Source organism: Mycteria americana, chromosome 23 (assembly GCF_035582795.1).
Source record: "Mycteria americana isolate JAX WOST 10 ecotype Jacksonville Zoo and Gardens chromosome 23, USCA_MyAme_1.0, whole genome shotgun sequence".
Taxonomy (NCBI): Eukaryota; Metazoa; Chordata; class Aves; order Ciconiiformes; family Ciconiidae; genus Mycteria; species Mycteria americana.
In genome coordinates, this window is record NC_134387.1 from 4,876,084 (window position 1) to 4,902,498 (window position 26,415).

At 40.5% G+C, this 26,415-nt stretch overlaps 1 protein-coding gene across 1 annotated transcript; it reads right to left on the reverse strand.

The window, feature by feature from the left end:
* Nucleotides 1-1,759: 1,759 nt before the first annotated feature.
* On the reverse strand, nucleotides 1,760-24,537 carry ADAM28 (ADAM metallopeptidase domain 28). Its single transcript, XM_075523621.1, has 24 exons — nucleotides 24,312-24,537; nucleotides 21,435-21,535; nucleotides 20,718-20,794; nucleotides 18,747-18,825; nucleotides 17,012-17,088; nucleotides 15,765-15,960; nucleotides 15,245-15,307; nucleotides 14,752-14,823; nucleotides 14,012-14,181; nucleotides 13,170-13,254; nucleotides 11,830-11,960; nucleotides 10,843-11,020; nucleotides 10,226-10,315; nucleotides 9,592-9,787; nucleotides 8,805-8,907; nucleotides 8,066-8,222; nucleotides 7,338-7,418; nucleotides 6,638-6,716; nucleotides 5,612-5,702; nucleotides 5,145-5,244; nucleotides 4,797-4,862; nucleotides 4,396-4,473; nucleotides 3,211-3,267; nucleotides 1,760-3,108 (listed from the first exon to the last, which is right to left on the reverse strand). Exons 1-24 carry the CDS (start codon nucleotides 24,361-24,363, stop codon nucleotides 3,076-3,078), a joined length of 2,412 nt encoding a protein of 803 aa, XP_075379736.1. The 5' UTR covers nucleotides 24,364-24,537; the 3' UTR covers nucleotides 1,760-3,075.
* Nucleotides 24,538-26,415: the final 1,878 nt, after the last annotated feature.

Below are 26,415 nucleotides of genomic sequence, written 5' to 3' on the forward strand. Positions count from 1 at the left end.
AGGGAACAGCTGGACCCGGATCAAACTGTCACAATTCGGTGAAAAGTGTGAGACTACAGAGGGGAATGCATCTGATGTACTAGCCCTCTGAGGCTACGTACTGCAGGCTCTTGACAACTGGAGAGCTGAAGATGTCTTCAGTTTTCTTGGGTTTGCTTTCCTCTTGCAGTAGAGGCTTTTTAACAGTAGATGTCACGTTTGCATAACGGAACAATAGATTGTACCTACAGATGAGCCCTTTTGTGCGTGGCCTGGCTGAAACGACAGAACATGTGCTCCATTGCAGGAGACACTGTCACCCGTCCTGTGGATGCTGGGGCCAAGAAAAGCTGTAAATCATAAACTGCTCTAGGTGTGTGCTCTTACAGATTTTTCTTAGGTTTCTACTGCAAGTCACTGCTGAAGATGGATGCTTGGTCTCCATACAGCACTCGCACTCTGCTTGGGTGCTAGGGTGCAGGCTTTGCTTACCAAAAGTGTTCGGATACTAAGGAAGTTTGAGCTCATACAGGACGGTCAGAGTACTGGTTTTCTGCGGAAGAGAGTAAGCCCAAGCTCCATGGTTTGGGAGTTGAACCTTAGAAAGGTAATTAAGAAAAAGCAAGTCTCTAGACTTTAGCTTGCTTCAAATCTCTGTATCCTTGGAAAATTCTTGAATGCCCATAAGGTGGAAAAGGTTGGATACCATGAAGAGATAAATTTTAAGGTGGTGGAAAAATTGTGATGTAGTATCTTGTCAACCCTTATTATAAATTTAATTCAGCTTTACTGGCTAACTTGGCAGGGTTTGGCAATACCTGTGAATGATCTTTTTGGTCCAAATTGGGAGTTTTAGGGATTTAGCAATGTTATAAATGATCCCACTTTACACTATTGTCATGTGTTTAATGTGCAAATGATGATCTTTAAAAAAACAAAACAACTACCTCCAGTTTAGATAGAATACTTCTAATACAGAAATCTTTGTAAATACATTAATTACAGCGCATAAAAAATAAGTTCTGAATCTTTACACCATAGTCAAATACAGATAGATTAAAATCCATTTCTGACTCAAATAAAGAAGCAATTATCCAAAGGGGAAGAAAGCTATGCTCTTCCAATAAAATCTATCCTAAAACAAAAAACCCACCCACTCCTCAAACTGAAGACTAGTTTCGTCACATCTGTGTTTTGCAGAGCGTATGGTACTTGATTGGCAACCTCAAAGCAAGCCTAGCCCAAAAGAAGAAATTGGGTTTTTTATATGCATTTCTGTATCGGAGACGATGGATCTGCAGCGTGCAGCTGCAGTAACGGTCACTGTAAATAACAAGGCTCTGTGTTTGAAAAGTAGCTGTACAGTTGTGTTCAGTATCCAAACGAGATTACGTGGATCAGGATTTCAGCAGGTGTGAGCTGGTTTGCAAACTTCAGTAGAAGGTTTCAGGCCCTCTGAGGACTGGGTTTTTCTAAAAGTCCTAATAGGCCCCTGTCAGAACCAAGTGCAGGTAAAGGTTAGTATGCACAATGCTGGCCTGAGGCCCCAGATCTTGTTTTGGTAGTTTGGCAGCCCTGTGGTCTTCTCTAGCAAAGCCACTGTGCCCAAGGGCTGGAAACTGCCTTCCTGAGCCACAGTGTAATTGATTTGGATCTGTGTTCTGATTTTGATCTTGATCCAAACCCAAATCCAGTTCAAACTGGAACCCTCTATAAAATCTTGAGTACTTTGGGTCCAGGGCAATTTTGTTTCTCTCTCCCTCTCTCTTTTTTTCCTTCCTCTCTTTTTTTTTCTTTTTTCTTTTTTCTTTTTCTTTTTTCCCCCTCCTGGTAAAATTTTTATTCCTTGAAAAACACTTCTGTGCGCTTTAACTTCAAAATATTGATGCCAACCACATGAATAATATCAGTGCCAACGGTAACAATAGCATCGGTGCCAGCACCCTCACAGTATTATTAACATCAATGCCAACAGCATCATGCAGATGTGTGCCAGCAGGCCAATAGTGTCAACAACACTGATGCCAACAGGCCAGAACGAATGAAGAACCCCTCAGTAATAAACCAGTGTGCAAAGCCTCGTGCTGCGATGCTGTCCCACAATAACAAACCCCTGTGCCCAGCCTAGTTCTCATTAGCAACTTTACAATAACACACCCTGGTGCAAGAGCAATTAAACGAAAACACCAAGGTGTGTATATCCTGGAAGGGAGAAATACTCAGATATTTCTGGAGCTGAGGGGCAAATTAAATAAATGATTAAGGATTTTGTTGACTGCTTTTCTAAGTTTTTCTGTCCAAGTGCAATGGTGGCAGCTGGAGCTCTCTTTAACCTGGCACAGCCTGAGCTCTGGGAGCACTTGCAAGCAGCAAGTGGTTCGACTCCTGTGTGCTTTGCTTTGAGCGTATCTCCAGTTCTACCTACTCAACAGAGGAATCTTGTTTAACAAGTAATCTAAGGATCAATGAGAGAATCCGATCCAAAAGGATCTTTCTAGAATCAGTGCATTTCCAGTGTGTAATCTTATTATTCCAAGGCTAGTTCAGGCCTTGAGGAACACAAACTTTTCTCCAAAGGGCAGGAAGAATTTTTCTTTTTCCAGAACTTGCAACTTGCACATGAAGAAGCTCTGGTCTGTTGCTGAAGAGAGAGGGCTGGCAAGGATCCAGAAATGCAGCAAAAAGCTTACAATTTACAGACATATAGTAGCCATACTTTCCCTGATCTTCTCAAGTCTGTACCCAGAAAACCTGTGTAGACGCAGGGCATCCCAGTGCAGCCACATCTTGCGGTGGTGGCCTAGGAGTTAGGATGTGTTAAGCAGCTTTCATAGCTTACTCCCAGTCTACACCTCAGTGCATGTAGAGATTCTGCTTCATTTCCTTTTGGACACTAACTTGATGTCATCACCAAAGAGTTCCTCACTGTTTGAAAACTAAACTTTTTCTTTCAAAGCACCTGTCAATCAGTTGTTCTTTTTTTAAAGAGAACAGGAAGACTATCTTGGTTGCCTTTGCCAGAAGTGGAGGAGTCAAGGGACAAACAAACTGCCCCTGAAAATTTCAGGTATCTTGATCAGCCCACCTTCAGAAGCTTCATACTCTGGGATTAATGGGAGGTTTTAAAGCCTACATGAAAAAGAAAGAGTTAAACAAATCACAGTGTGCCCGGTGCAGTTTCAATGAATTACATCCTGAAAGAATTGCTGTTCACATTTGAACTCAGGTTACCTTTGGTGGAGGTTTGCCTTTGGGAACTGGGGGATGAGCAGGTTTTCTCTCTGGTGCCTGTAACAAAAATGTAGTTTAAATGTCATTAGGCTTTCCTGTCTGAGCGGTTGCAGAACCTCCTCACAGCTCAGATGCTGCTACTGTTATCTTATATATTTCTGTTATGTCATGTATGTAGGTTATCTCGTATATACAGCATTTTCCTAGTGGAAAAGCTAGGGGCGAATTAGATTAATCTGTCCACATACAAGAAGGCACAATAATATAAATACACAAGGGGTACAGATCTCCTGTTTCAGAAGACCACTGAGCTATTCTCAGTGTGTAAATTCATCTGTATCTCAAGTATCCATGGTCAAATAGACTGCGTAAGAAGCTAAAGCTGATCACATGCTCAAGGTGCGTGTTGAGGAAAGCGTCTCTAAAGACAGTGGGATTTAAATGGGTTTTTATAATCAAGCTGATATGTGGTGGTTTGGTTGGTTTTTTAAATTTTCTTATGTAGTCCTGATCCATCATTCTTCATGCAGGCAGTACCATGCCATTAGGTTGCTAGGGTGAAGATGGTTTCTACGCCCTTGTATCAGGCGGGCAGGGGGCTCAAATGCTGACATGGCAAGTATTTGAGGGAGGCATTTTCATTCAAGTAGGATGCTTTGGGTTTATTAATGGCAATTAATATTATTTGGCATTATTAATGGCATAATGGCATTAATGGCAAGAATGTATTCTTCTGGTTTCCAATTTTTTTAAGAATTCGAAAAATATATCTATATTTTTATACATATGCGCACATTGACAGAGATCCCCTCACAGGTGGCATCTTTAGAGACTACCAGATCTCCACAATATGGGAACCATTTCAGACATCTGTAGTAGCAAAGATGCTCATCATTTGCATTGTGCTTACACCTGAAATCCCTGTTGGTGTGGACTCCATGTACTATTGCTAATGAGATGTGCTTGTGATGGCGTACAGGACTCCTTGGCACAGATTAAGAGTATCTTGTGCTGTTTAGGATTACATGGCAAAAAAGGTGACTCCTACCCTAAAGAATACGTGGTTTGAATGTCTGTGATTTTTTTTTTTTTAAATCATAGTCAGAAACTGAAAATACTAATTGGCAACCGATAGTCATTTGCAACTCAGATGAAAGATGTGAAAAGTTGCAGGGTTATACTTACAAAAATCTCTTCTGTGTGAGAAGAGGTTGGTTTGGTAGAGGGAACAGGAGGTGGGGGACCTTTTGGCCTTATGGCAGGCTGTAAAAAAAGAGAATATAAAACATATTGACCCTATACACATATTGCGTATGTGTGCATCCACGTGTTGCCATGGGAACATGCAGGCTTGTGTTCTATGTAAAAAATGCATCAAGAGGGGTAAAAGGGTGCATTCATTTCAGATGTAGGGATGGTTTATGCCATCTGGCCCTGAGAGAACATACAGGGCCTTGTTTGGAGTGCAGTGATTTGCCCAGCCTTTGGAATCAGATTGTCATTGCAGTCCACCGTGGCGTGAACTGGTATGTGCTGTCTTCCCTGAAGTCAACATGAAAGCAAAGAAATTCTCTAGAAGTACTTACGCTGCGGAGCTGTGGTTTGTTCTCCTGCAGTGGAGGTTCGAGAAGGAGACGTTTCTTATCGTTCATCTGAAAACAGGGAACAGTTAAGTGGGGTGGAGCCCTTACCTGTGTATTATCTTTGCATGCCCCTAATAAGCTGCAGACAGATTACTCAGGGACTTAGTGCCATGTGCTTTCTCCACTCCCTCCTCATGCTGGGATTCACAGCACTGTCCTCTCAGTCCTAGACAAGCATTTTGAAGCCCTCCTGGAAATGTAGAGCACCTCGGCTGATGAGTTTTGATGTTTCGACCCCTCGGTTACAGTCCCAGGGAGACTATAGCTGACCCAGCGCCTCCCTGCTCTTACCTTCTGGGCAGGTGCAACCAGGACAGGGTGTTCTCTGTGTATTTGTTCTTGATCCACAAAGACTTGGTTTGTGGCTCCAGGTCCCCTTCTGGTCTGGCACCTATGGAAATATTACATAGAACTGTAAATCTTACCCTGACTGAAGTGAAAAAACCTGCTGAAGTTGAATGCCTGCCTTACTCCTATTGGTGTATTATATAGCCATGTCCTGTCTGTCTGTCTTTCTGTCCCGTCCCCCCCCCCCCCCCCCTTATTTTCATTATTTAGGATTAATCTTGAGAGCTACAGTTTCAAGTCTTCAGTCCTCTCCCAACTATGGGATTTCTGAAACAGCTCAACAAAAAGGTCATGGACCTAATTCCTTGGCCTAATTCCCTCCACCCTCTTTGAAAATCCCAGCTTGAAACCTATCCAGAAGTTGCTTGGCTTTAGGTAGTTTTTCCTCAGTGGGGGGGTAAGCATTTTACCTCTTCTTCAATACTCCGAAGCGGATAAGTAACAGTGTTGCAGCTGCTGTGACAGCGAGGACAATCAGCACACCGACAATAATAGCGAAGCCTGTCAGGGTGAGAGAACACAGGTTGCTAGTTCTTAAAAGATCCACTATTACTAAGCGGTTTCCCATCATGACCATTGGCAAAGTAGTTTTTTTCACAAGGTCTAGACCCTATTTGTCCTCACTATCGCTCAAGTTTGTGGTGGCTTCTCCTGCCACAAATGGTGATGGCAAGGAATGTACTTCTGCCATTTTTGCCATATTTGAAGACTGGGCTTATTGCCTGAGCTGTCCTTGGGATAAACAAACCTAGCCCTTTCTATCCATCCTCAAAGATCATTTCATTGTCATTCCTCTCCCCTTTCTCAAAGGGTGTTACCCAAAACCAGGCACAGGCCTTTGGCATTGTGTGCAACTAAGGCTTCACAAATTTTCCTTCAACAAAGCTATTTTAAAGCCTCAACCAAGCCACAGTGTTGAGAGCTGACGGTGCTCTAGTGAGTGTGGAGAGAGGACAAAAATATTTAATAACAAAGGCTTAAATTTTTTTTTTCTCCCAAAAACATGGAAATCTGTACACAAAGTATTTTCCCTCAGAGATAGATCAGTTAAAGGCCAGCTCCCTGCAGATGATAAAGAAACGAACTATCCCACCTCCCTCACAGCAAAACCTCTGGGAGCTTGCCTGCACTCAGATTTGACAGTGAGCTAATATGGTGTGCTCGTTATCTCAGGATGGAGAAAGGAAAAGCCTGCTACTCTAAATAATCTCCTGGTGTATCACTTCTGCCAGGTTAGAAAGAAAAACAGCTTGCTCTAGTCATTCATACAAGCCGCAGCGACTTAAAGATGCGCAGAAATTAGAGGCCTAGGTAGGCAATATTTACAAAGAAACAGTCTGGCACCCAGTGCAAGTTAGGGCTGTTTCAGTGGAGCTAAAGCAGCTCATTTCAGCCAGTGGATGATGGTACCCAGTGTGTGGACATACAGCACTTACTGGTAACTGCTGACGAGCTGTCGCAAGTTGGCGGTGCCCATCCTTCTTCACACTGGCATTGCAACTCATGGTCACACACCTAGGAAGCACAAAGCCAGGAATATCTTCAGGTTGGAAATATGAGTGAAGCTGTGAAGTCATAAAATTTCAGTGGCTCTGGATCAGGGTCCTGATAAGCTTATTGAAGCTGGGTCTGGAAACACCCCCCTCCCCCCCCCCTTCACTTTGACCAAACTTTAGCACAGAGAATAGCAGTTTTGCACAGTAGAGGACAGGCCTGACTGTCTGCTATCATGTGCCTTTTGCAGGTGTTTCTGCAGTGAAAGGTACAGTACAAGGCACAAAGCAACAGAGTTGGTCTTTACATCTGTAGGTCTCTGAATGCTCAAATAAGATGAGCACGGTTATCTTCCCAAAACAGAAGATGACCTGAGAGAGAATAGCTGTGATACTGTGGCTCAGAGGCAGGGCCAGGCACAGAATCTTTGTCCATCTCCTGTGATCTCCTTAGTAAAAATACTGATGCTGTATCAGGTTAGATTTGCTTTCATAAAAATATAGGAAGCTTCTGACTCCACAACTTTTGCAAATTCCTATCCCAGTGGCTTAAATACTGTCATCAATAAGGTCTGTAGCTGATATGCATAATTTTCTTGTGTTTTTTTTTTTAAGTTAATAGGATCAAATGCTCATGTCTTACAGCATGTCCAGTACACTTGGCAGAGCAGTTGGTTGATCTAAAGATACCTTCAGCATAAACACATTCTCCATTGCTGCACACCTGAAATGTACAGGGCAAATGTTACCAAAGTGATTTATAGCTTTCAGAACATGCAGAGCTTGCACATTATTGTATAAAATGATGAAGAGTAAAAGGAGATATAGAAACAGGTCCGCAAATCATTTAAACCTACATTAAGAGTTTGATATGTGGATATAATTTTTCATTCGACCTTTGGGTATTTTATAGCAAAGGGGAGTGACAAAGATGTACAGACATCACTGTTTTTCCCCTTCAATCCTTCATCCTCCCTACCCCCTCCAAGTAGAAATATAAGGCAAAGAAATTGGGCGTAGCACTCAGTGATGCCTAACACATCCATTATGGAAATAATTAAAAATAGTAATATATGGATGATATCTTAACTCTTCATACAAAGGTATGTTTCTGCTGCCACATACATTTGTGTCACTGAAAAATAATATGACAACAGTCAAGCATAAGGAAATCAGAATGATGGCAGTTTGCTTTGCTACTGATTTGTGGTAGATGTAAGGCAGAAGGTATGGCAAATCAGATCAGCAGAAGTTTAGTGTCCATTTCAGTCTTCCCTGTTTAAAAACTTTCTTGTCTGGTAAAAGAGCTAACGATATAAACAAGACTGAAAGAGTGGAAAAAAATAAGGAGAAAAGCTTTTCTCTACTAACCATCCCATTCCCACACTTCGTTCCATCAAGAACCATCCCTGAGTCTGCTTCTTCATTTCTAGGAAAACTTGCTTTGCAGGAGTCAAAAGTCACCAGGTTCCTGTCCTGAGGTATCTTGTTCCCCCCAGTACAGAACAACTTTCCGCACATTGTATCTCTGGAAGGAGAACAAGAGCTGCTAGAACAGTGACATGGCACAGCAAAACTAGCTGAGCAGGTCTCTCCTCCAGCTTGAATTTGTTGTGTCCATACAGGAACTCAAAAGAAATAGCTGCAGAAAGGAATTTTGGTTTGTGGTGTTTTGAGGTCAGTTTGTTGAGTAGAAGGTGGCAGGTTCTTAATTCCTCTTGAGCTTCTTAGGGAGCCCAGAGTTATTTGCAGAAATGAGTATTTAACTGATCTGTCCTCACCTTCTGAGGTTCACCTGAGGCTCAAGTTCCCTGTCCAAAAATCCCTTCCCTGTACTTTCCTGCACATGCATGCACACACACGCAGTCGTCCTCACAAGCAGGCTTGTGCATATATATGTACGCACTTGGTTGTTCTCAGACTGATCTCATGATTTGGAAACTAGTTTTCACAGAATTGTCTTTACCACAATATTCAAACTGAACAAAAAGAAGGGACAGGTGGATGTATGTGCCATCTAAAATAGTGTGCTCTTTGCTTCTGTCTCTTACTTTGAATAGGAATGGTCTCTCTTCCCAAATCCCAGCAAATTTTGTAACACAGTGCTTACTTTTTTTTACACGGGACGTGACTACCTCTTTCTTTTCTGCAGTATCCATAATATACCCCTCTCTCATTCATCTGGTAACAGGAAGCTGCACCGTCAGTAGCCTCTGTGAAAGAGGAAAATGCAATGGGATTAGTTTAGGTTCTCTGCCTGTGAAAACTAATAATATGCAATTTCCTTTACCTGTTTAGGAAATGGCCTTTCCCAGTGAAGTTACCCGCAGGCCTAAATGACTCTCTCTGGCACTTTGTGCATTAATTCTGCAATGTTATTGTGTACACACAGCAGAACCTATCCTGTGTGTTCTCCCTCTCTCCAGTACAAACCAATAGACCTTGCCTAAGAGAAGGGACATAGAACTGGAGGTGGTTTAGGACTGGGAAGAGGGTAAGCCACCATACACCTTCAGAAACATACAGGCATGCTAAATTTGGAAATTAATTTGAAATGCAGACATTTCCTCTCCCTGTCAAGCATAGAATACTTGCCCAGATCCCTTTCAAAGTTGTCTTAAAAGCATCGTGCAGAAGAGGAATACGCTTACCACTTCCCATTTCTCTAGAAATACATTGCATTGTATGCTCTGAGCTTCAGCACACTTGATTATAATCACTTACAGTGTTAAATATAAAAGTAATAATTAAGTGTATGCTACAAACTAGAACTCATTTATATAGACATGCTGTTCCTGATTTACAAAAGGTCTTGGATGATTTGCTAGCAAAGCCTACCTCTGTCTCTCTCCTTTAACCCAGGCAACTTGATTTTTTCAATGCCAACTGGTACTTACGTGGCCCGAAAGCAGCTTTGCACTGGTTTTCCCGGGTGGGACAGTTTCCCATGTAGCAATAGCCTTCGCCGTAGTTGCAGGGATGTCCATTCACACGGAATCGATCTGCTGGGCAATTGGCAGAAGAGCCGGTGCACATCTCAGCCAGGTCACAGTCGTGCTTAACTGCTCGGCAAACAGCTCCTGCTTCCTTATACTGAAGTGGGGGGAAAGCAGTGCCACAGTTAACACACCACTCTTCCATACCGTTTAAAAATCACACTGAACTAGAGGGCTAAAATTAGGGGAGACCAATCTCATCCTCACTGTACAAGTTGCATGAGGGGCCAGATCTGTATCTAAAGTTGGTTATGTCAATTGACAAGATTTTTGCCTGGTTGTGCCTCAGCTTTTCTTTCCAGGAGGAAATCAGTAATCAAAATGCTCATTTCTCCAGGATGTTGAAAGGTTGAGTGAATTGATAGTTGTGGTGTAGTTTGGGGTGGACAAAGTGTGCTTGTCAGTGCAGTGCTATGTCAGTAATTACAAGTAAAGAGGATTGGTTCTTTTGAAAGGTGTATTACTGCTTTCTCATGGGCAAAAAAACCCCATACCCTGGAAAATATGAGAAGCTAGAGATCAAAAGGAGCCTTACTTGGCAGTTTTCACAGCACTCTCCATGTGCACACATGGAACCTGCCGTCAGTTTGCACGTCTCTGGGTCGCAGCAGTCATTTGTGCACTCCTGTGACAGAATCAGCAATGAGAGCTCTGGTACACTGCTTCGGGGTTTGGTGCCCTCTGTACTGCGTTCTCAACTGACCATCCTGTACTTGGTTACCGAGGGAGGGAAGGACATCTTGGACCTGCACTTTGCTTCTCTGAAAACCATTTTTACTAGGAGCCATGCCAGCCATTGCGAGTGAGCACATAAAGAATACCAAGTGTGATTATGAAAGTGCTGATAGAAGTTGTGCAGGGAACTTGCTTATTTCTGCCAAGATGGTTTTGTATGTACGGCATTTCCCCGTTCTGAGTTCCTCTGAACGCGGCATGACAAACCATGCAGTCGTCTTTCCCACCATTTGGCATACACTTTATAGGGGCGACTACATTGCAGATCAGCAATTTGGTGACCACAGTTTCTGCAGAAATATTTCAGCTAGCTTTGAGCTGGCCACCTCAGAAACTAACAGAAACCAGCTACTGTACAGCCTGAATAAAGCTTTTTGCCTCTTCCAAGTATTATTTTATTCCCGGTTATGCAGATACCTCAGGAGTACCACAGTCGCATTCCTCTCCTTTTTCCACAAAGCCATTTCCACAGGATGAAGGTGCTATGATGCTGCTTATATCTGGGATGTTTGTTAAGCATTTTGGCATGTCACTCAACATGTATTTCTCAAAACTTTGGAGGCTGCAAGAACTGAATGTCTTGGGGATGATAGAACTATATTGAGAAAGCAGGAGGATTTACGTTAGGATGGGCATAGGCAAGGAGAAGCAACACCCTTTACAAGAGAAATGAAACAAGTGACCACCCTCCAAACTATTGGGTGCAACCATTTTTCCAAATGTATATATTTATAAATACAACGGCTATCTCCTACTTATAGCAGGGGAAAAAAAAGTGGAACTAAACAGATCAGAAAAAAATTGATGTACTGAATGTAAACACTGCATATAATAAATCCCACATCTTGAAGATTTAAGCCCAGCCTACACAATTTGTGCCTGGATGCTTCAGGCATTAGGGGTTTTCCACTGGGCTGTTCAGCAGAGGCTCAGGGTGTTCAACTAGAGATGAAAATTGAACTAAATTCCTATCTAATGGGTGTTTATTGAAGGTGCAAGCACTTTGTGCAGTTTTCACAAGAGACATCTTTAGGGTAGAGAACCAGAATATACTTTAGGTAAATCTTGGGGAAAGCGCTGTCGTCATTGTAAGGAAGAAATTATTTATGGTTTAATGTCAAAGCCCCCCACCACATGTACAAATCTAATGTTATCCAAAAGTGACTAAAGTGGGTTTTTTTGTTTTTATTTTGGGGGGTTGGGGGGGACGGGACATCCATCTGGGAATATGTTACAAGGGCCTGGAATGTCTTCATTTTTCTCTTCTTTCTGTATAACTTGAACAGAATAATCTCAGAGAATAAAAATAATTACTACTTCATTTTGGAAACTGGCAGCTTATTCAAAGCCCATCCTTAACTGCCCCGTGCATTAACGCCCTCGCCTTTTTATCCAAACTCCTACCTGACAGTATCTGTCATGATACAAACTTTAGCACTACATGTGCAGGCTTTGGTGTCATGACTCATGCCAAGGTTGTGTCCCATCTCGTGTGCCATGGTAGCTGCAACTGCAATTTCATTTCTGTTGTGATCCTGTAGAGATAAGAACAGGCTGTTATTTTTATGAGTATTTTAGAACACATAGGAACATCAGAGAAGCTATGTGGCTAGGAAATAGGACAATTTTTCTTCAAGTGCAATTATCCTCACTGCTCCATAAGCGTTGATATGTTGTTCAATCCATGCATGCATCTATTCCACAGTTTAGGCTGGATTATATTATAACAGCAATGAGATGATACCTCTAACGAACATGAGTAAATCAGTATAATTAGTTTTTAAATAAACATGAGGAAGTTAGGCTGCCAAGTAACAACTGAGTGTTAAGGGGAACTGAACATCTGAAACTCTTAATCCTCTCTCTGGATAGCTGTCTCTGTGCTTAGGGTAATTACACGGGTGCGATATAATTATTACTCATTACACCGAGGTAACTATTGTGTACAGTGTTGTGCGTGCACAGAAAGGAAAGGCAGATGCTGTGCTCCATCTTCAGTCTTAGCTTGGTGTTTTGCTCTGCTTGGTGGGAGGGAGGAAAGGAAAAGTCCTGCTCTTTGGAGTGAAATCCATATGTACCAACAGCAGGTGGTAGTGGAAATAGCATAAAGCAGGAGACACAGCGTACTGGTCATACTCTTCCAGCATGGCATTGCAAATCATGCTGCTACAAAATGCATGCCCACCTTGAAAAGCATTCTGGTTTTATGATCGTCCTAGGATTTCCTTATGGCGTGGGAAAGCTGGAATTTCATGTGTGTTATTCCTCTTACCAACAAGCCCGGCCTCTGAAGCTCGGTGCAGCAGTTGAGTTCCCGGTGTTGTTGGTAAAGATTTGGATCTGTGTTTCTCTTTAGGCTGAAGTTTAAGTACAGTGGTTCAGGCAACTGTAATTAAGTGGAACCAATTCCCTGTTCAAAATGGGGAACCTTAAGGTAGAGGCACAAAATCACTTATTTCTCTCCTTTGACTCTATTGGGGCCTGGTACTGCAAATACAGGTGTCAGAGTTTGATGTTGGCATTTAGGTAACACAGATACCATGCTTTGTGTGTGCTTTCTTTACCCTCTGCACTTCATTTAAAATAAAATCTCTTGACTGTGAATTTCTACAGTCTAATAAGATAATTATATGAACCAGACAGAGAACTGAAAGTGTCGTGCACCCAATAATTTTCATAAACGTTCTTTTCTGGTTGAGTAAAAAACGTAGAAAAGCCTTTAAAAAAATAAAAATAAATCAGACCTGAATAATACCTGCAGAATATATATCACTGCATATGCTTTTTAGAAAGGCTAATCCAATCGTTGTCCCCTCAAGGTCATAGCCTCTGGAAGGAAGAAGAAAGGCAGCATGAAATGCAATGATGTGACCAGGAAGCAGATCTGAAGTCAAGCCTGCTTTCTTAACCAGGCTGAAGGCTTTAAGCATATACTCATTTCCAACTCCGGTTTGCATCCCTAGTTTAATACAATATTTGCGGACATGCTTAAGATCACGGCAAATCAGAAAACAATTGAATACACCTTTCATTTTAATTTTTAACTTAAATTACGTTGCTGTTCATCAGACTTGAAGCACCTGTTTGAGTGTAAAGAGCTTGATGAAGTGCTCTAAATGTAGCAAAGTGCTTGGATGAATCAGGGCCATTGAACATGAGCCAGAATAGTGAAGTGAGTGCTGGTTTAGTTTGGCAGTGTGCGTTTCCCAGCCGTTAAACTTCATGTCATGGCTCCTTAGGTTGTTAGACTATGCTGCAGTCTTCAGGCCACTCAACTGTACTGTGACCAGAGCAGGGAAAAGGAGAGACTGAGGTGTAGCAAAAGTCCCCATTCCCTGTTTTTGCAGGAATTCAGACAGAAAGATTAGATACTATATCCTAGCACGTAGTTGTGCTCCATGAAGAAAATAAAAGCAAGAAACAAGAGCATGCATTTATCTTTCTGTCCTAGAATTAGTACAATCCAGTATTGGGAAGCATGAAATCTGGTTCAGTATAGACAGCCTTTCTGATGGGTTGGTGATCAGTTTTTAAAGAACAATTTTACATACTTGGAAATGCAAATAGGAAACAGAATGATACACACGTGATTAGCTGAGCATTGTCATTTCTTTTCCTCTTTAATAAATCTGATAGACGCCACTTTGAGAAACTGTCCAGAGTGAATCCTGCGGCATGACTCAGGAGGCATTTATCACTATCTGTCCAGATTTCTAGGCCAATTAAAGCCACATAGATATTTATGGCCTTATAAACCTGCATGAGAGAAACAGCGTTGCTATAAAAATGAAGTATGTTATGAAGACTTCTGAAACAAACTTATCCTGGTAATTGGTTCACTTTTGTCACTTGCAATATAGTCCACTCCAGACCTGGTTTAAGCTTCTCTGCACTTTGAAGAAAAATTAAAAAGACAAAACAAAACATGAAATCTTATTTCCCCCCACATTTAAACCAACTATAAACATGGTTTTAAAATACTTGAAAACTCCAGCAATATTTTGGAAGAAACTTGACTTGCAGAAGAAATTGAGAATCAAAAATCAGTTCATTCTTTTTGAAGGGTTTCAATCATTCACTTTAACAGCTGTTAAGAAAATATGGTATAAATCCTTCTTTCACGATAATTGAATTTATAGAAATCTCATATCTGAGGACAAAGAACAGGATAATATGGACAGATGTGTTAAATTTGTTTCGTAAATTACCATGAAGTTCATTTTTCATTCTTTCCTACATGCAATAATGAAAATTCATTATGTTTGCAAAAGAAAAAAATGATAACTAACTTCTGTTTCAATGTCACTTTGCTGTATTTACTCTTACCGTGTTGATGTAATTGACTATTCCAAATACCCTTTGTCTTACAGTTTTAACATCTTCCTCATACTTCTTATACTAAAAAAGTAAACATAGTATGTTAGGAGAAGGAGAGGAAAAAAGTGTTTTATCAGAAAAGAAATATCCCATAGAAGATTGCATTGCAAACCACACCATACCTGGTCTACTTACTATCATCTGTTCAATATACTATTTTATCAGACAATGTATTTCAAGATCAAGCCCTTTTAAAATGTGTATCTATGTGTAGGGTGCAGAAGATGACAGGCACTGTACAGTGTTTTCTGAATTCTAGTCATCTACAGGTGGGATTTTCAAAATCAATCAACATTAGGAAATCCTATTCCTAGCCAAAGTCAGTGGTAAAACCTAGTGTAGCACTGTAGTTGTAGTCGGAGCCCAGGGATATGAGTAGTACCTGCTTTGGAAAGCTCACCTCTAGCTGGTCAAATGAGAAAAAAATAATTTCAATACTCACCAAAGTATTGTCTGCAACTATGTAAACTTCCAGGTACTTTTTAGCTTTCAAGTATGCCTTCATCTAAAGAAAAGATACATTTAAATAACCTCTAAGGCCTGTTTCAGTCTCCACCTTTGCAGTTTCAAACCCAGGTATTAGTTACGAGGGTATTTCTTTAGCCAAGTTATTTAGAAGGGCACTGCTTTGTTTTAAAATGATGAAAGGGTAGAGATTAAAATGATTATTAAAACAATAAAAGGTTGGCTAGATATTAAGAAGTATTTAGATGTTTAAAGATGCACATGGGCACCTATTAGTACATGCAGGACAGCTTAACTCAGGTGGTGACTCTGAAATCTCAGATCTGTGAGATTTTGCACTGGTTTTGAAGATCCGATTATGGATCTGTTTGCGATTGCTTCTTTTCTGGAGGTGCCACCAGACAAAGTGGGACTTACGCTACTCACAGAGTTCTCCTGTGGCCTCAATTTCTTTTCTGATGTGTACCTATTGGACTGTTGTTTAAGTATATACTTACTTCTGGACTGTTGCTGGATTTGAAGATGTCATTGATGGGGTCGTTTGAATCGTCTTCCCAGGTATTATTGATTAAACCACAGGTTTTTATGGACTTTTGTTCGAGTTTCTCATACTTATAGACCGCATGTTCGTCTCTATCTGAAGTTCCCAGGGGTTCAATAAGGTACTTCTGACCACGGGTCTCAAAATATCCACTAAGAAAATTAGTTAGACTGTGATCTTTTGAATGCGCAGGACTGAGTCAAGATAGCAACGTTATCTCTAACAGCGTTTAGCCCAAGTGTACAGACCCTTGCACACACTGATGCAATGGAATAGTTTTTCAGCATGCAGGCAGAGGGTACCACAATTTAAAGGCAGAAATCAAAGCTGCTGAGTCAATTGGAAGATCTGGCTGGTCAGGTGAGATCTCTGAGTAGGAGACTGTTAGTCAAAAAGAAACTGGTTTAGGAATTAATTAGATCGAAATTTTGGGGGGTTGTGCTAACAGAGGTGATTAAACAGTGAATTTCAGTTCAGTGGGGAATTCAAAGATATGTTTTCATCTTTAATTGAGATGAAAAGCTGAATTATTGAAAGGAATTAAGAGTTTTGAATCATTTTGAGCAGCAAACGTCAAAAAAGCATTCTGTGTTAACATGTAAACTCACAAGCTGTGCAAGAAGTGTTCGCAAAGAAAGTCTGGGTTTTGGCAAAACCCCACTAACCACTGGGAAAATGTTCTGCTGCAGGTTCTCAGACTTAACAGCCATCCTCTTGCCATTTTATGTTATGCCACTGGGTCTTCAGTGGTCACAAACGAGCAGATTCTTTTAACTGAGCTTTTCATGCAACAGCTTGAACTTTCTGACCCTATAACTGCTGGAGCACTGAAAACAACGGAGCCTTCTCCTGAAGTGTCCGTGGAGCTTCCTACAGCTTAGAAGCATCAACCCTAAACATTTACTGTAAGCACCACCAAATGCTGTGATTTATGACCTGATCTAATATGAAATTAGTCATAGAAATTTATTGATATCGTTGTTCCTTTAGTTTCCAGTTTATAAACTCTGAAGTACAAAGGTAGCTTTCTTCTCCTTTCATTCCTCCCCTCCCCCTTTTTTGTAAACTGGTTTCCTTGTAAGCATGAATAAAAGTTAACACCGCTTATTTACATCCTGATTCCGTTTAAATTGGAAAATTTATCCTCAAAGAGTATGCATATTCTGCCATTGGTACCCTTTGGGAACCAAAGCTCTGTCTTACCTTAAACCTTTGCAAGCACTGATGCTTGCTATGGAATCAGCATCATTCTGAATGTAACCTTCATAATAACAGTGATCCTGTTTAGAAAGAAAAAAATACATTGTCAAATTGGGCCATGTCGCACTGACTGCAATGAATTCACCTAGATCCATTGATTTCAGGAGACATAGCTACATTTCTGGCTACAAGCTACAGCAAACTATGCTGTCTGAGGAAATCTCCCATTAGAGGAAATTCTTAAAATGCAAAAAGCTGGTGACCATTTCCATGTTTGCTACGGTACCGTTATCGTTATCCTTCAACACAGAGTGACCCAGATTGTGACAAATCCAGTCATGGTGTGCTCTGGTCAATACACAACAGTACATGAAAATAAGAATATGCATATTCACCGCTCAAAATTAAGTGTATACTGATGTGCTCTGCTGAATTAAGGTCCATATCGCATTATTTTATTGTGGCCAGATTTCAGGGTAACACCCTTTAATGTTAACCCAATAATTAAATGCTTTAACTTCAATGAGATTAAAATGCATGTATTATATTAAAACATAAGACTAGGGGAAAAATTTTCATGGCTTAATTGACTTAAGGATCTGAGGTCTAATGAACACTTCTGTGTTCAAAGAGACTTCAAAGTCACTGAGGTATTGTGGAAAATTTTACCCATAGCATTTTCCTTAATAGATTTCTTGAGAGGCCTTCCATCACAGCGTGTCGACTTTCTTACAGTGAAAAAGACACCAACAAAGTGAAAATTACTAGAGAAAGAAATGGAGAATTGCTCTCCATCTTTTGAGGATACAAGAGAAACAACTCCTGAGATCCTAAGAAAGTATCCACAATGTAGGAATTCCTTATTCAGCAAGCTGCACAGGTAGGCCTGTTTGAGATTGTCTTTAACCAGGCATAGGTGCTATTTGCTTTTCACAGGATCCATTCAGGGAGTGAAAGTAGTTGGAGCAATCAGAAATGGCATCTTTTTCCATAAAAAAACCAACCCAGAATTCTTTATGCACATTTATTTCACTCACGATCCTCCTGTTCCTGCTAATCGCTCCACGACAAAGAATATTGGGCTTTGTATTACAAATTACGTGCGTTAAAACACATAGCATGACATTGGACAAAAAGCTTCAGGTGAAAGCTTTGTTGAAGATAAGACCCATGAGTGCACAGTTAATTAAAAAAGAACTTCTACAGTGACTTCCTTTGTGTCTGGATCTGAATACTCAGAGCAACCACCTGAGGTAACCTGCAGTGCATTTGCTGTGAGGGTGGGTGGTAACATGAGCCAGTGAGGAAATGTGTCTTTATCTGAATCTATGATTTCACTGAGATTAGGGTGTAAAAGCAAGTCAGAGAGTTCCACAGAATGAGCAAAGTCGGGAGGTAATGGCAGTGGAATGGCCCTGGCTCCGCTCCCTTTCCTGACAGAAGAGAGAAGCTCAGCTCAGGTAACGTGTTCATCGGACACTAAGGTGAAAGTGGTCGTCTTTCTGAAAGACAGACTGTGTGTCTGATTCTCAACAGGTGTAAATCAGTGTAGCTCTGCCAGAGTCATGAGTCACATCTTCCCTGTCCCTTCAGAGGCATCCTAAATTACAGTGCTTAGAACCTTGATTTAAAATCTGTTCTTTCTGTCTGATATGTGCTCTTATGTCATGGACCCGTGAATCTCATATGGACCGTCTCAACACTGCAAGTATGAGGGAAGGAAACCTTTTTTTATTACCTTGATCTGAGGACTTGTTGTTATTTGTCGACCGTCATCAGAATAAACTGTTTCAGTATAGTCTCTAGCTAACAGGTGCCTGCAAAGAGTCAAGTGCAATTATTATTCAAAATAAAGTGTAGTCATCTAGAAATGAGGCAATTACATAACACGCAAAGTATGTAGGGAATTCACATGATTACTCAGGTTATTATTAGTATTGAAAAACTAGGGAAGCAAAGCTGCTGGGTGGGGAATTCTGCCTGTTCGTAATCCTTACTCAATCAAAGGGACATTTCTAAAATAAGAAAGCAATTAAAGCCTACTTATTTCATTGGTATAAACTAATCTCTTAGTAGATCTGAAAGTAAATGTATAATTACATATGCGGTATTGATCCTTTTCTGGCCTCCAATTTGTGTAGACATTTCCACCGCTCCACAGTGCATGTGAAATGGTACCGTTCTGTTTTCTTCCCAGTTCACCGCCACCAATTAGAAACAGCAAAGATCTAGGTCACTGGAAAAGCTGCCTCATCTGTTTCACATGTGCCCGTGCATCCGTGTATGCGTATATGTGCACACACTCAAGAGATTCCGTGCGGAGCTCACACTAACATATCTTTGTCCCATTCTTTTGCTCACAGCTTTTTTGTAACTTGCTAGCGCAAGTTCTCATCTTTGTAATCATTCTATCTGAACTTCATTTTTCTTTTCTGTCTACATAAAGCTCTATTTTTGGACACATACGTGTTCCTGAACCTTCAAAGGAGGACATCATGACTATGGGGCAAATTACTGTATTTCTTCCACCACTGGGAAAGGTGCCTTTGGGTTTCTTATTAGCATACACCTTGGTGATGTGCTGTGGAAGGCCGGATCCTGCAAGGCTCTCTGCACTCAGGCTCCTCTGCAGCAGAGCACTAAGCAGATGTTTAACTTCAAGCCAGGGCTGTAGTCTTACTAAAGCTAGCAGCAAAGCAAGTCTACGTTCGCTTCTGTTTGGGCAACTACCCCAAACTGCCACATTCTAATTTCTTTTTAAAGAGTGGGATTTAGTACAATATAATTTCCCTTCCCTCCCTCCAAATGTTTAGATTAGATTAAAACAGAGGCAAACAGTTAATTATAGTCTATATTTAACATGAACTGATTATAGTACTATTGTATTTACACAGCCATTAGAAAAGTACCTATTAAAGCAGACTTGTTTGATCCCATGTTAAATATTATGGTGGAGCCAGCAAGCAGACAGTCCCAACTGTACTTTATTGTGTGTTGCTCTGTACAGTTTTGGACTTTTTTTTGTATGCTTTGCTCTGTAACAAAGCCCGTTGCTTCTCTATACCCTCTGCGTGGCCTATTTAAATGCCGTTAATCTCTTCAGCCAAGCAGGTGAGCTCTCCTTGCTTTCAATTTCCATAAAGCGTTTTGTCAGTGCCAGTGTATATTAGACTACTCAAAGTCCAACAGCAGTAGCGTTAAGGTAGGGAGTGCTGGAAGCCAAATTATTAAGGATTATTGCATTTCTTATTACCATTTTCCATTTTTGAAAAGCATACAGAACCCAGACAGATAGCCCCATTTCATGGATGTTTCTCTTGGTCTTCTCTGTAGCTTCTACCAGCATAGAATAAATAAATATAACCCATAGACTATGCATGGACACAGAAAACTTGTGAAATAATATGAAAACATGAAACATTCAGAGGATCTAGCCGTTTAGGAAATAAATAGGAGAATAGAGTTAGCAGTATAGGCAAGTCATTCCATCATGGTAGCGTCATATGCCTGTGTAGTTATTTCACATTACCAAAACAGTGACACAATGCTTTCTCTCCCCTCTTCTTTCACTGGAGTTGAAAGGTTCTATTTACCAAAACACCTCTGCCTTACAGGAGCCTAAGTCCTGTGCCTTTCTGTCCTGAATGCCCTACAGAGAGCCCTTTACAGTGAGGAATAATGCTCAAGGAAAAAGTTGAACTGAACCTACTTATTTTTTTGTAGGTGCAGTATGACTTCCTCTCCATTGGCTTTGATTCCATACTCCATTGTGTCATCGTATTTTGTCTGTAAACAGATTTAAGTGTTAGAATATGGTCTGTTACGATTTCTGGCCTCACTATGAGCTGGCTGTTACTGAGTTGCCAACTGCGTTCTTTTCTTCTTCCCACCAAAAATAAGTATTCTGGCAGTTATAGAATAAGCAGGAGGTCACTCTGTTTCATATTTTTTAATTAGAGGAACAAATTTAACTTTGCAAATGTATTTCTACAATCATAAGCACATACCCTGCATATTCGGGGAAGTGCTGAAGCGGATGCTTAAATTAAAACATTTTCGTAACTCTTTTGAAGTAAGAGCATGCTTAGTTTTAAGCATTTGATTTAATTTACTTCAAATTAAAATGTCCGTCGGTTATTCAGAATGCGAGTAGCATCAAAACCTACATCTTTGCAGAGATACAAGTACAGAGGACCCACAGATGGCATACAGGTACTTCACTGCGTACTGAGCACACCTCACAGCCTGTCTTCACCAGACATGGGGTCACTCTGCCAGGTTTTCTCTTTCATTTCATTTTGCAAGATCAAGTGCCTGGCTCCAAATTCTCTTACCCTTGAAAACCAAGGGTACTCTGACTCCAGAAAACCGTCCCCATCTCCCAGCAAAAAAAAAAAAAAAAGTTTAAAAAAATATCTTTTAATACCTCTTTGTTTCTTTCTACGTCTCTTTTATGTACTGTGTGCAATTTCCGTGGGTAAACTATTTCATATTGCTCAACTCCAGGTAATTTCTTGCTCATGCTCCCTAGGGAGAAACAGATGTATATTTATGAAAACATAGTATTAACTTATTAAACACTATATTTCATGTCTGTCAAGGCTGATTCTTTTGGGCTGTGTGGTCGTTCATCTGTCGCACCACTCGTTTCTCCTGTATTCTCTGCACTGGCTCTGGCTTGTGCTCATCTAGTCTACTAAGCAGTCACCCCCATTATGTGACCTAACATGAGGTTTGTTACAGTCTGGATTTCAGACGAGTTGACATACCTGGCTATTTCCAGGTGCCAAAATATTTTATGCAATTCGCTTTGGATTTCTTCCCCCAGCACCAATCAGTGGTTTCGAGTACCAGCATGCTAGACCAGCTATGCAAGGTGCAACACTTGCCTTCACATTTTGCAGATGACATGAATAATGTTACATGGGGTTCTGTGACATTGGTGATCTCCAAACCTTACCACATGATGGCATGCAAGTTAAGACTGCCTCTAGATAAGCAAATAAACTCATACAATTCACCGTAAGTTTGGAACAAGCCTAGGTTGGTACTTTAGAAAGCTTTTCAGCTGGTCTTCTCACGTAAATAGTTGTGACAGTACTTTTAATAGACACGCTCTAACCTATCGAATCGGATTGAGGGTGGTTACATACTTGTGGCAGCAGCAGGACTGGAGGAGGCCTTTGAACAAGACTAGGTAAAATAGTAGGGGATAGGCAGTCGAGTAGGAAAATCTTGAAGGTGGTAAGGAATCCAGCTGATTCCTTAACTGGCATAACCCTTTTTACTGGTCTTACTTGTAAGGTGTGTTGTGTGCCTGCAGTGGCTATGAAGAACTTGTTGAGGAAATACAATGCTGATGAAAAGTGTTTTTGTTTTCTGCTTCTGAGCCTGAGTGAATCTTGACAAAAGTTAATTTGTGGCATGACTTGCAGGGGTGGTCAGCATGCGTTGCATCATTTGAAGTTAATACTAGCAGCTGGTGTACAGCATTTGGGAAAACAGGGTCATACAAGGGATGTGTTAGTTTCCAGCAAGGCAACAGCAGGTTTTATATGCCTCCTAAACTCTTTAATCTCCTACCAAAGGTCATTTCATCTGAATTGGCAAGTTCTTGAGGGCTCAGCACCAAGCACAAGAGCCTGTATTTGGAAAAAAAACACAAACCACAAACAACAAAGGGAGAGTGCAACTCCCATTTTAATTGTCTGCCTCAAGGCCAGATTTTTACAAGAGTGGGGCATCCAGTTACTGTAATTTTCTATATCTGGAACAACAGAGCACATCCTCATGCAAATTATTCCAGTAAAATAAACAGATTAATTCTTCATAACTGGTTTATTTGATTAAGCCCTTTCCAGAAATAATTGCAGAATAAACTTGGCTGCATCTTGACAAAGCTGAGCGCTGTGGAGAAAGGCATGATGGTATAATGGTAATAAGTCCTAAGAAGTTATCTTACATCAGCTGATTTACACAGTACACCGTAACTGTCCATGCACATGCTGTTAGCAAATACCAAGTGCAAGTTTGTTACTGTAATTTACAATGATGTCTTATATTTTATTTTAAGCAACTAATTATGTTTACTTTAAAAAAATCTTTTTCATTGCCGGCTTAGTCTTTCCATGAGCTTAAAGTACGTTCTTACGTAATGATCACAGTAATATTTCAGGCCCCTCGGAACAGAGTTCTGTGCTCCAATTTTATTTATCCACTCCCTGCTACAGGCTCTTTTTACAAGGCCACCTGTAGCCCAGGTGGTTCAAGGTTAGGCTGGATTTGAATGGAGTCTCAGAACTAAAGTCATCCTTTTTCTGCAGTGTGATACAAACAGCATTTTGAGGAAAATGGGTTAGTTTTGTTCTGGAACAAATAATTTCTTAGAGGTAGTTTTTTTAATCAACTCAGTATATTGTCTTTGTCTTGCTGCAGGCATTGTCTTGGGTCAGTAGCTTTAAGGAGGAAGGAAATTCCTTGGGCCTTGTACAACAGCTAGAAAAAGTGCTAATAAGGAATGAATATTTATGTACTTTTCCAAGAGCCTAAACCAGGAAGAAAAATCATTAGTGAGGATTTCATTGACAGTGAAGGTTTAGTTTTGTCAAGAAACAAAATATGTAACACCTTAAGCGTTAGCACTGTACGCATTTTCAGATATTCTGTGCAGCTAAGGAAATAATGAAGAAACCTCTCTGAATACAAATTACATGTCGAATTACGTATATAAAACCTGTGCATGCTTGTGCATGCCAGGCTCTGAAAAAAATCTGTTCCCTGTTGACACAAATTGAAAGAAACAATGCATGTGGAAAAAAAAGTGTTGGTCTGTTAAGGTTAAGTCATATGAATACTCACAACCTGAAGTATCACACAGATAATAAGCGTGCTAACTGTTTCAATTGAGAGAATGTCGTTAATTGAATTCAAATAAAACTCTCTTCCCTTGCGGCCAAAATGCTGTCAGTGTAGTAAGTTGTCCCAATTGGATAAATTGTTCGCTGACTTGCAGGGGAAGTACTTTCTTAATTGGTTCGCAAAACTAACCGGTTCTGGGTCTTTAGGCAATCTATGGCCGGTTTTCACACAAGTAAATAATTCTCTAACTAGAGAATTTTAGATGATCGCTTTGAACAGAAAGAGAAAAAAGCAAACATCCCTAACTTCAGCTGTACTATTTTTTTCAATGGCTTTAATTTGCGGTTCTTCAGTATTATCTACATGTTAATAATTAAAAATTCATAAAAGCTGTACAAAGTTATCCATAGCAACCACTGATGAAGGATAAAAAAAGGCACTGTACCTTGTTGGAGAAAACGTAGCAGAACAACAGAAACAAGAAGTATGTTACTCATCTCAGTTGCGCTTGTCTAGCAGTGGCCTTCGTGGTCTGGGAAAGTTGGGTTCGCAGGCTGTCTCTGCTTTGAGCAGTCCTCTCGTGTGCAGTGAATGAGAGGGAGGGAGTTGTTCAGCTTTATTCTTGTTCCTTTATGAGGAAGTGTTTACTAAAGGTGTTGCACAATTTTCAAGTCACAGAGCGTTACAGCAAGCGGAAGTTCCTGCTGGTTAGTTAATGTCACACGAATTGTGATATATTGATTACTTCTTTGAAATAAGTTCCCTAAAACTGTTCATCAGGAAAAATAGAAATAAATCAATAAATAAAGAGGGAGACTGGACTGGTCCTAAAGTTGTCTTTTTATGGTCTGGCTGGTAGAAAGCTACAATAGAAACAGTGGGTACCACTAGTGGCTCAAGGAATGGGAAAGTTTTCAAGAGGTTTAAGGTAAAACAGGTACTCACAGCTGGTGTTAAAGACATGTTTCAGTTCTTGCTGCTTACCATTTAATCTGTACAGAAGGGAGGGCTTTAGAGGGCCAGTAAGGGTACATGTAATTCTGTCTCTGTGAATCATACCCAGAATATAAACACTGAGTAGATCCTTTTCTGCCCCTTCCATCTGTATTAGTAATGTTTGCTTGAAGTTCATGTGATAATGTCTAAATAAAAGGAGCTGCAGACAAATGAGTAATCAAGGTGATATCTGTTGAATAATACTCTAAAAATCTGTGCTAGAAGCTTATCGCATTGACTTAGCCAGTTGTAGTAAAATGGTACTGTGTGCTTCTTGGGGCCACAGCTGTCAATCTAGAACCGCTTTATAGGAGATTAACTTCTCAAACGTTAGAATAGGTATTACAGAGTACATAGAACTGGAATGAATCATGCTGTATACTGCAGTATATGAATATAAATTTATATTAGCAATACACATTACACAGTAATATACGTTAATGTATTACATTCATTTATAAATAAATATATCTATATAAATCTACAGGAGAATATTTACTGCCATAACTAAGTAACAAAAGTTTACACTTCTAATATAAGTTTTATTGGATAACTATTTTCTATCTCAAGTCTCAGGTATGTGTTGAAAAGTTCTGATTTTTTGAATATTGAAACCTGAAATTGTAAATGCAAACTTTTCATTTAGATTTTGCTAAATCTCCAGACATTCTGAGACAGATTGGGAGCTACCAACAAATGGGTTCTGAGCTTTCTTTAAGGATAGAATGGTGCTAATTAAAAACAACTTATGTGCAATGCTGATTGCAATAATCAACTTAGGTGTAGAACTGGTAATTTCACAGTAAAACTTGATTCTAAGATGAGCCTGATTACCTGTGAGTCTTTATTTTTTTAGCCATTTACAGTGAGGCGGTGACTTTAAAATGGATGTAAAACGCTGCTGAACGGAAGCCGGAGAGCTTCACATCCCTTTGCATTGCTTTGCAGTGGTGTAGGTGATGGAGGCTGAGTGCAGAATAACTTCCTACCATGCCCTGTGAGAGCACTGCACCCCGAGTGTGTTGCTTTGGCTTCAGTTGCTCTGAGAGATGCTGGGCTGGATACACACACAAACCCTGTGTGCAGCTTTTCTTGCTATTTAGCTCTTGGGTCTTCCTTCAGCATTTGCATTATGAATCATTTATTCTGGTCTGTTGAAGAGTATGCCCTACTTTGGCAGAAGCAGGACATTTTTACAGGGGATATGGAAGTGTAAAATACTCCTTCACAGGAGTAAGCGTAGACCAGACACATTATCTGGCCTCCAAGCCTGCTCCGAGATGTGCTAGTGCAAACACTGTGTTCCTCATGAGTAATGTTGGGTTTGAACAGTCTCTGCAAGTGTTTGAGAGCCCCTGGAGCAGGATTTAATGGCAGGAAGAGGGCCTGAGAGAGGAGAAGGGCATCTGTCTGCCAGAGTCCTGGTAACTACCCTCAAACCTCTTCTCTGCTGTAGTACTGGAACTCAGGAGTTCTGGTGAGCTGCAGCAACGTTATCATAACATGGGTCAATATTAATCTCCCACCTGCTGTTGTAACAGCACTGATTTTAG

Bases quoted from the DNA above. Each gene is read 5' to 3' on its own strand.
- ADAM28 (XM_075523621.1), bottom strand. From the start codon at position 24,363: ATGAGTAACATACTTCTTGTTTCTGTTGTTCTGCTACGTTTTCTCCAA. The intron at 13,255-14,011 runs GTGTGTATCATT...TCTTCCTTCCAG, and splicing joins GACAATGCTCAGCTAATCAC to AGGCTATGACCTTGAGGGGA. The intron at 10,316-10,842 runs GTATCTGCATAA...ATTCTGTCACAG, and splicing joins GCGACTGTGGTACTCCTGAG to GAGTGCACAAATGACTGCTG.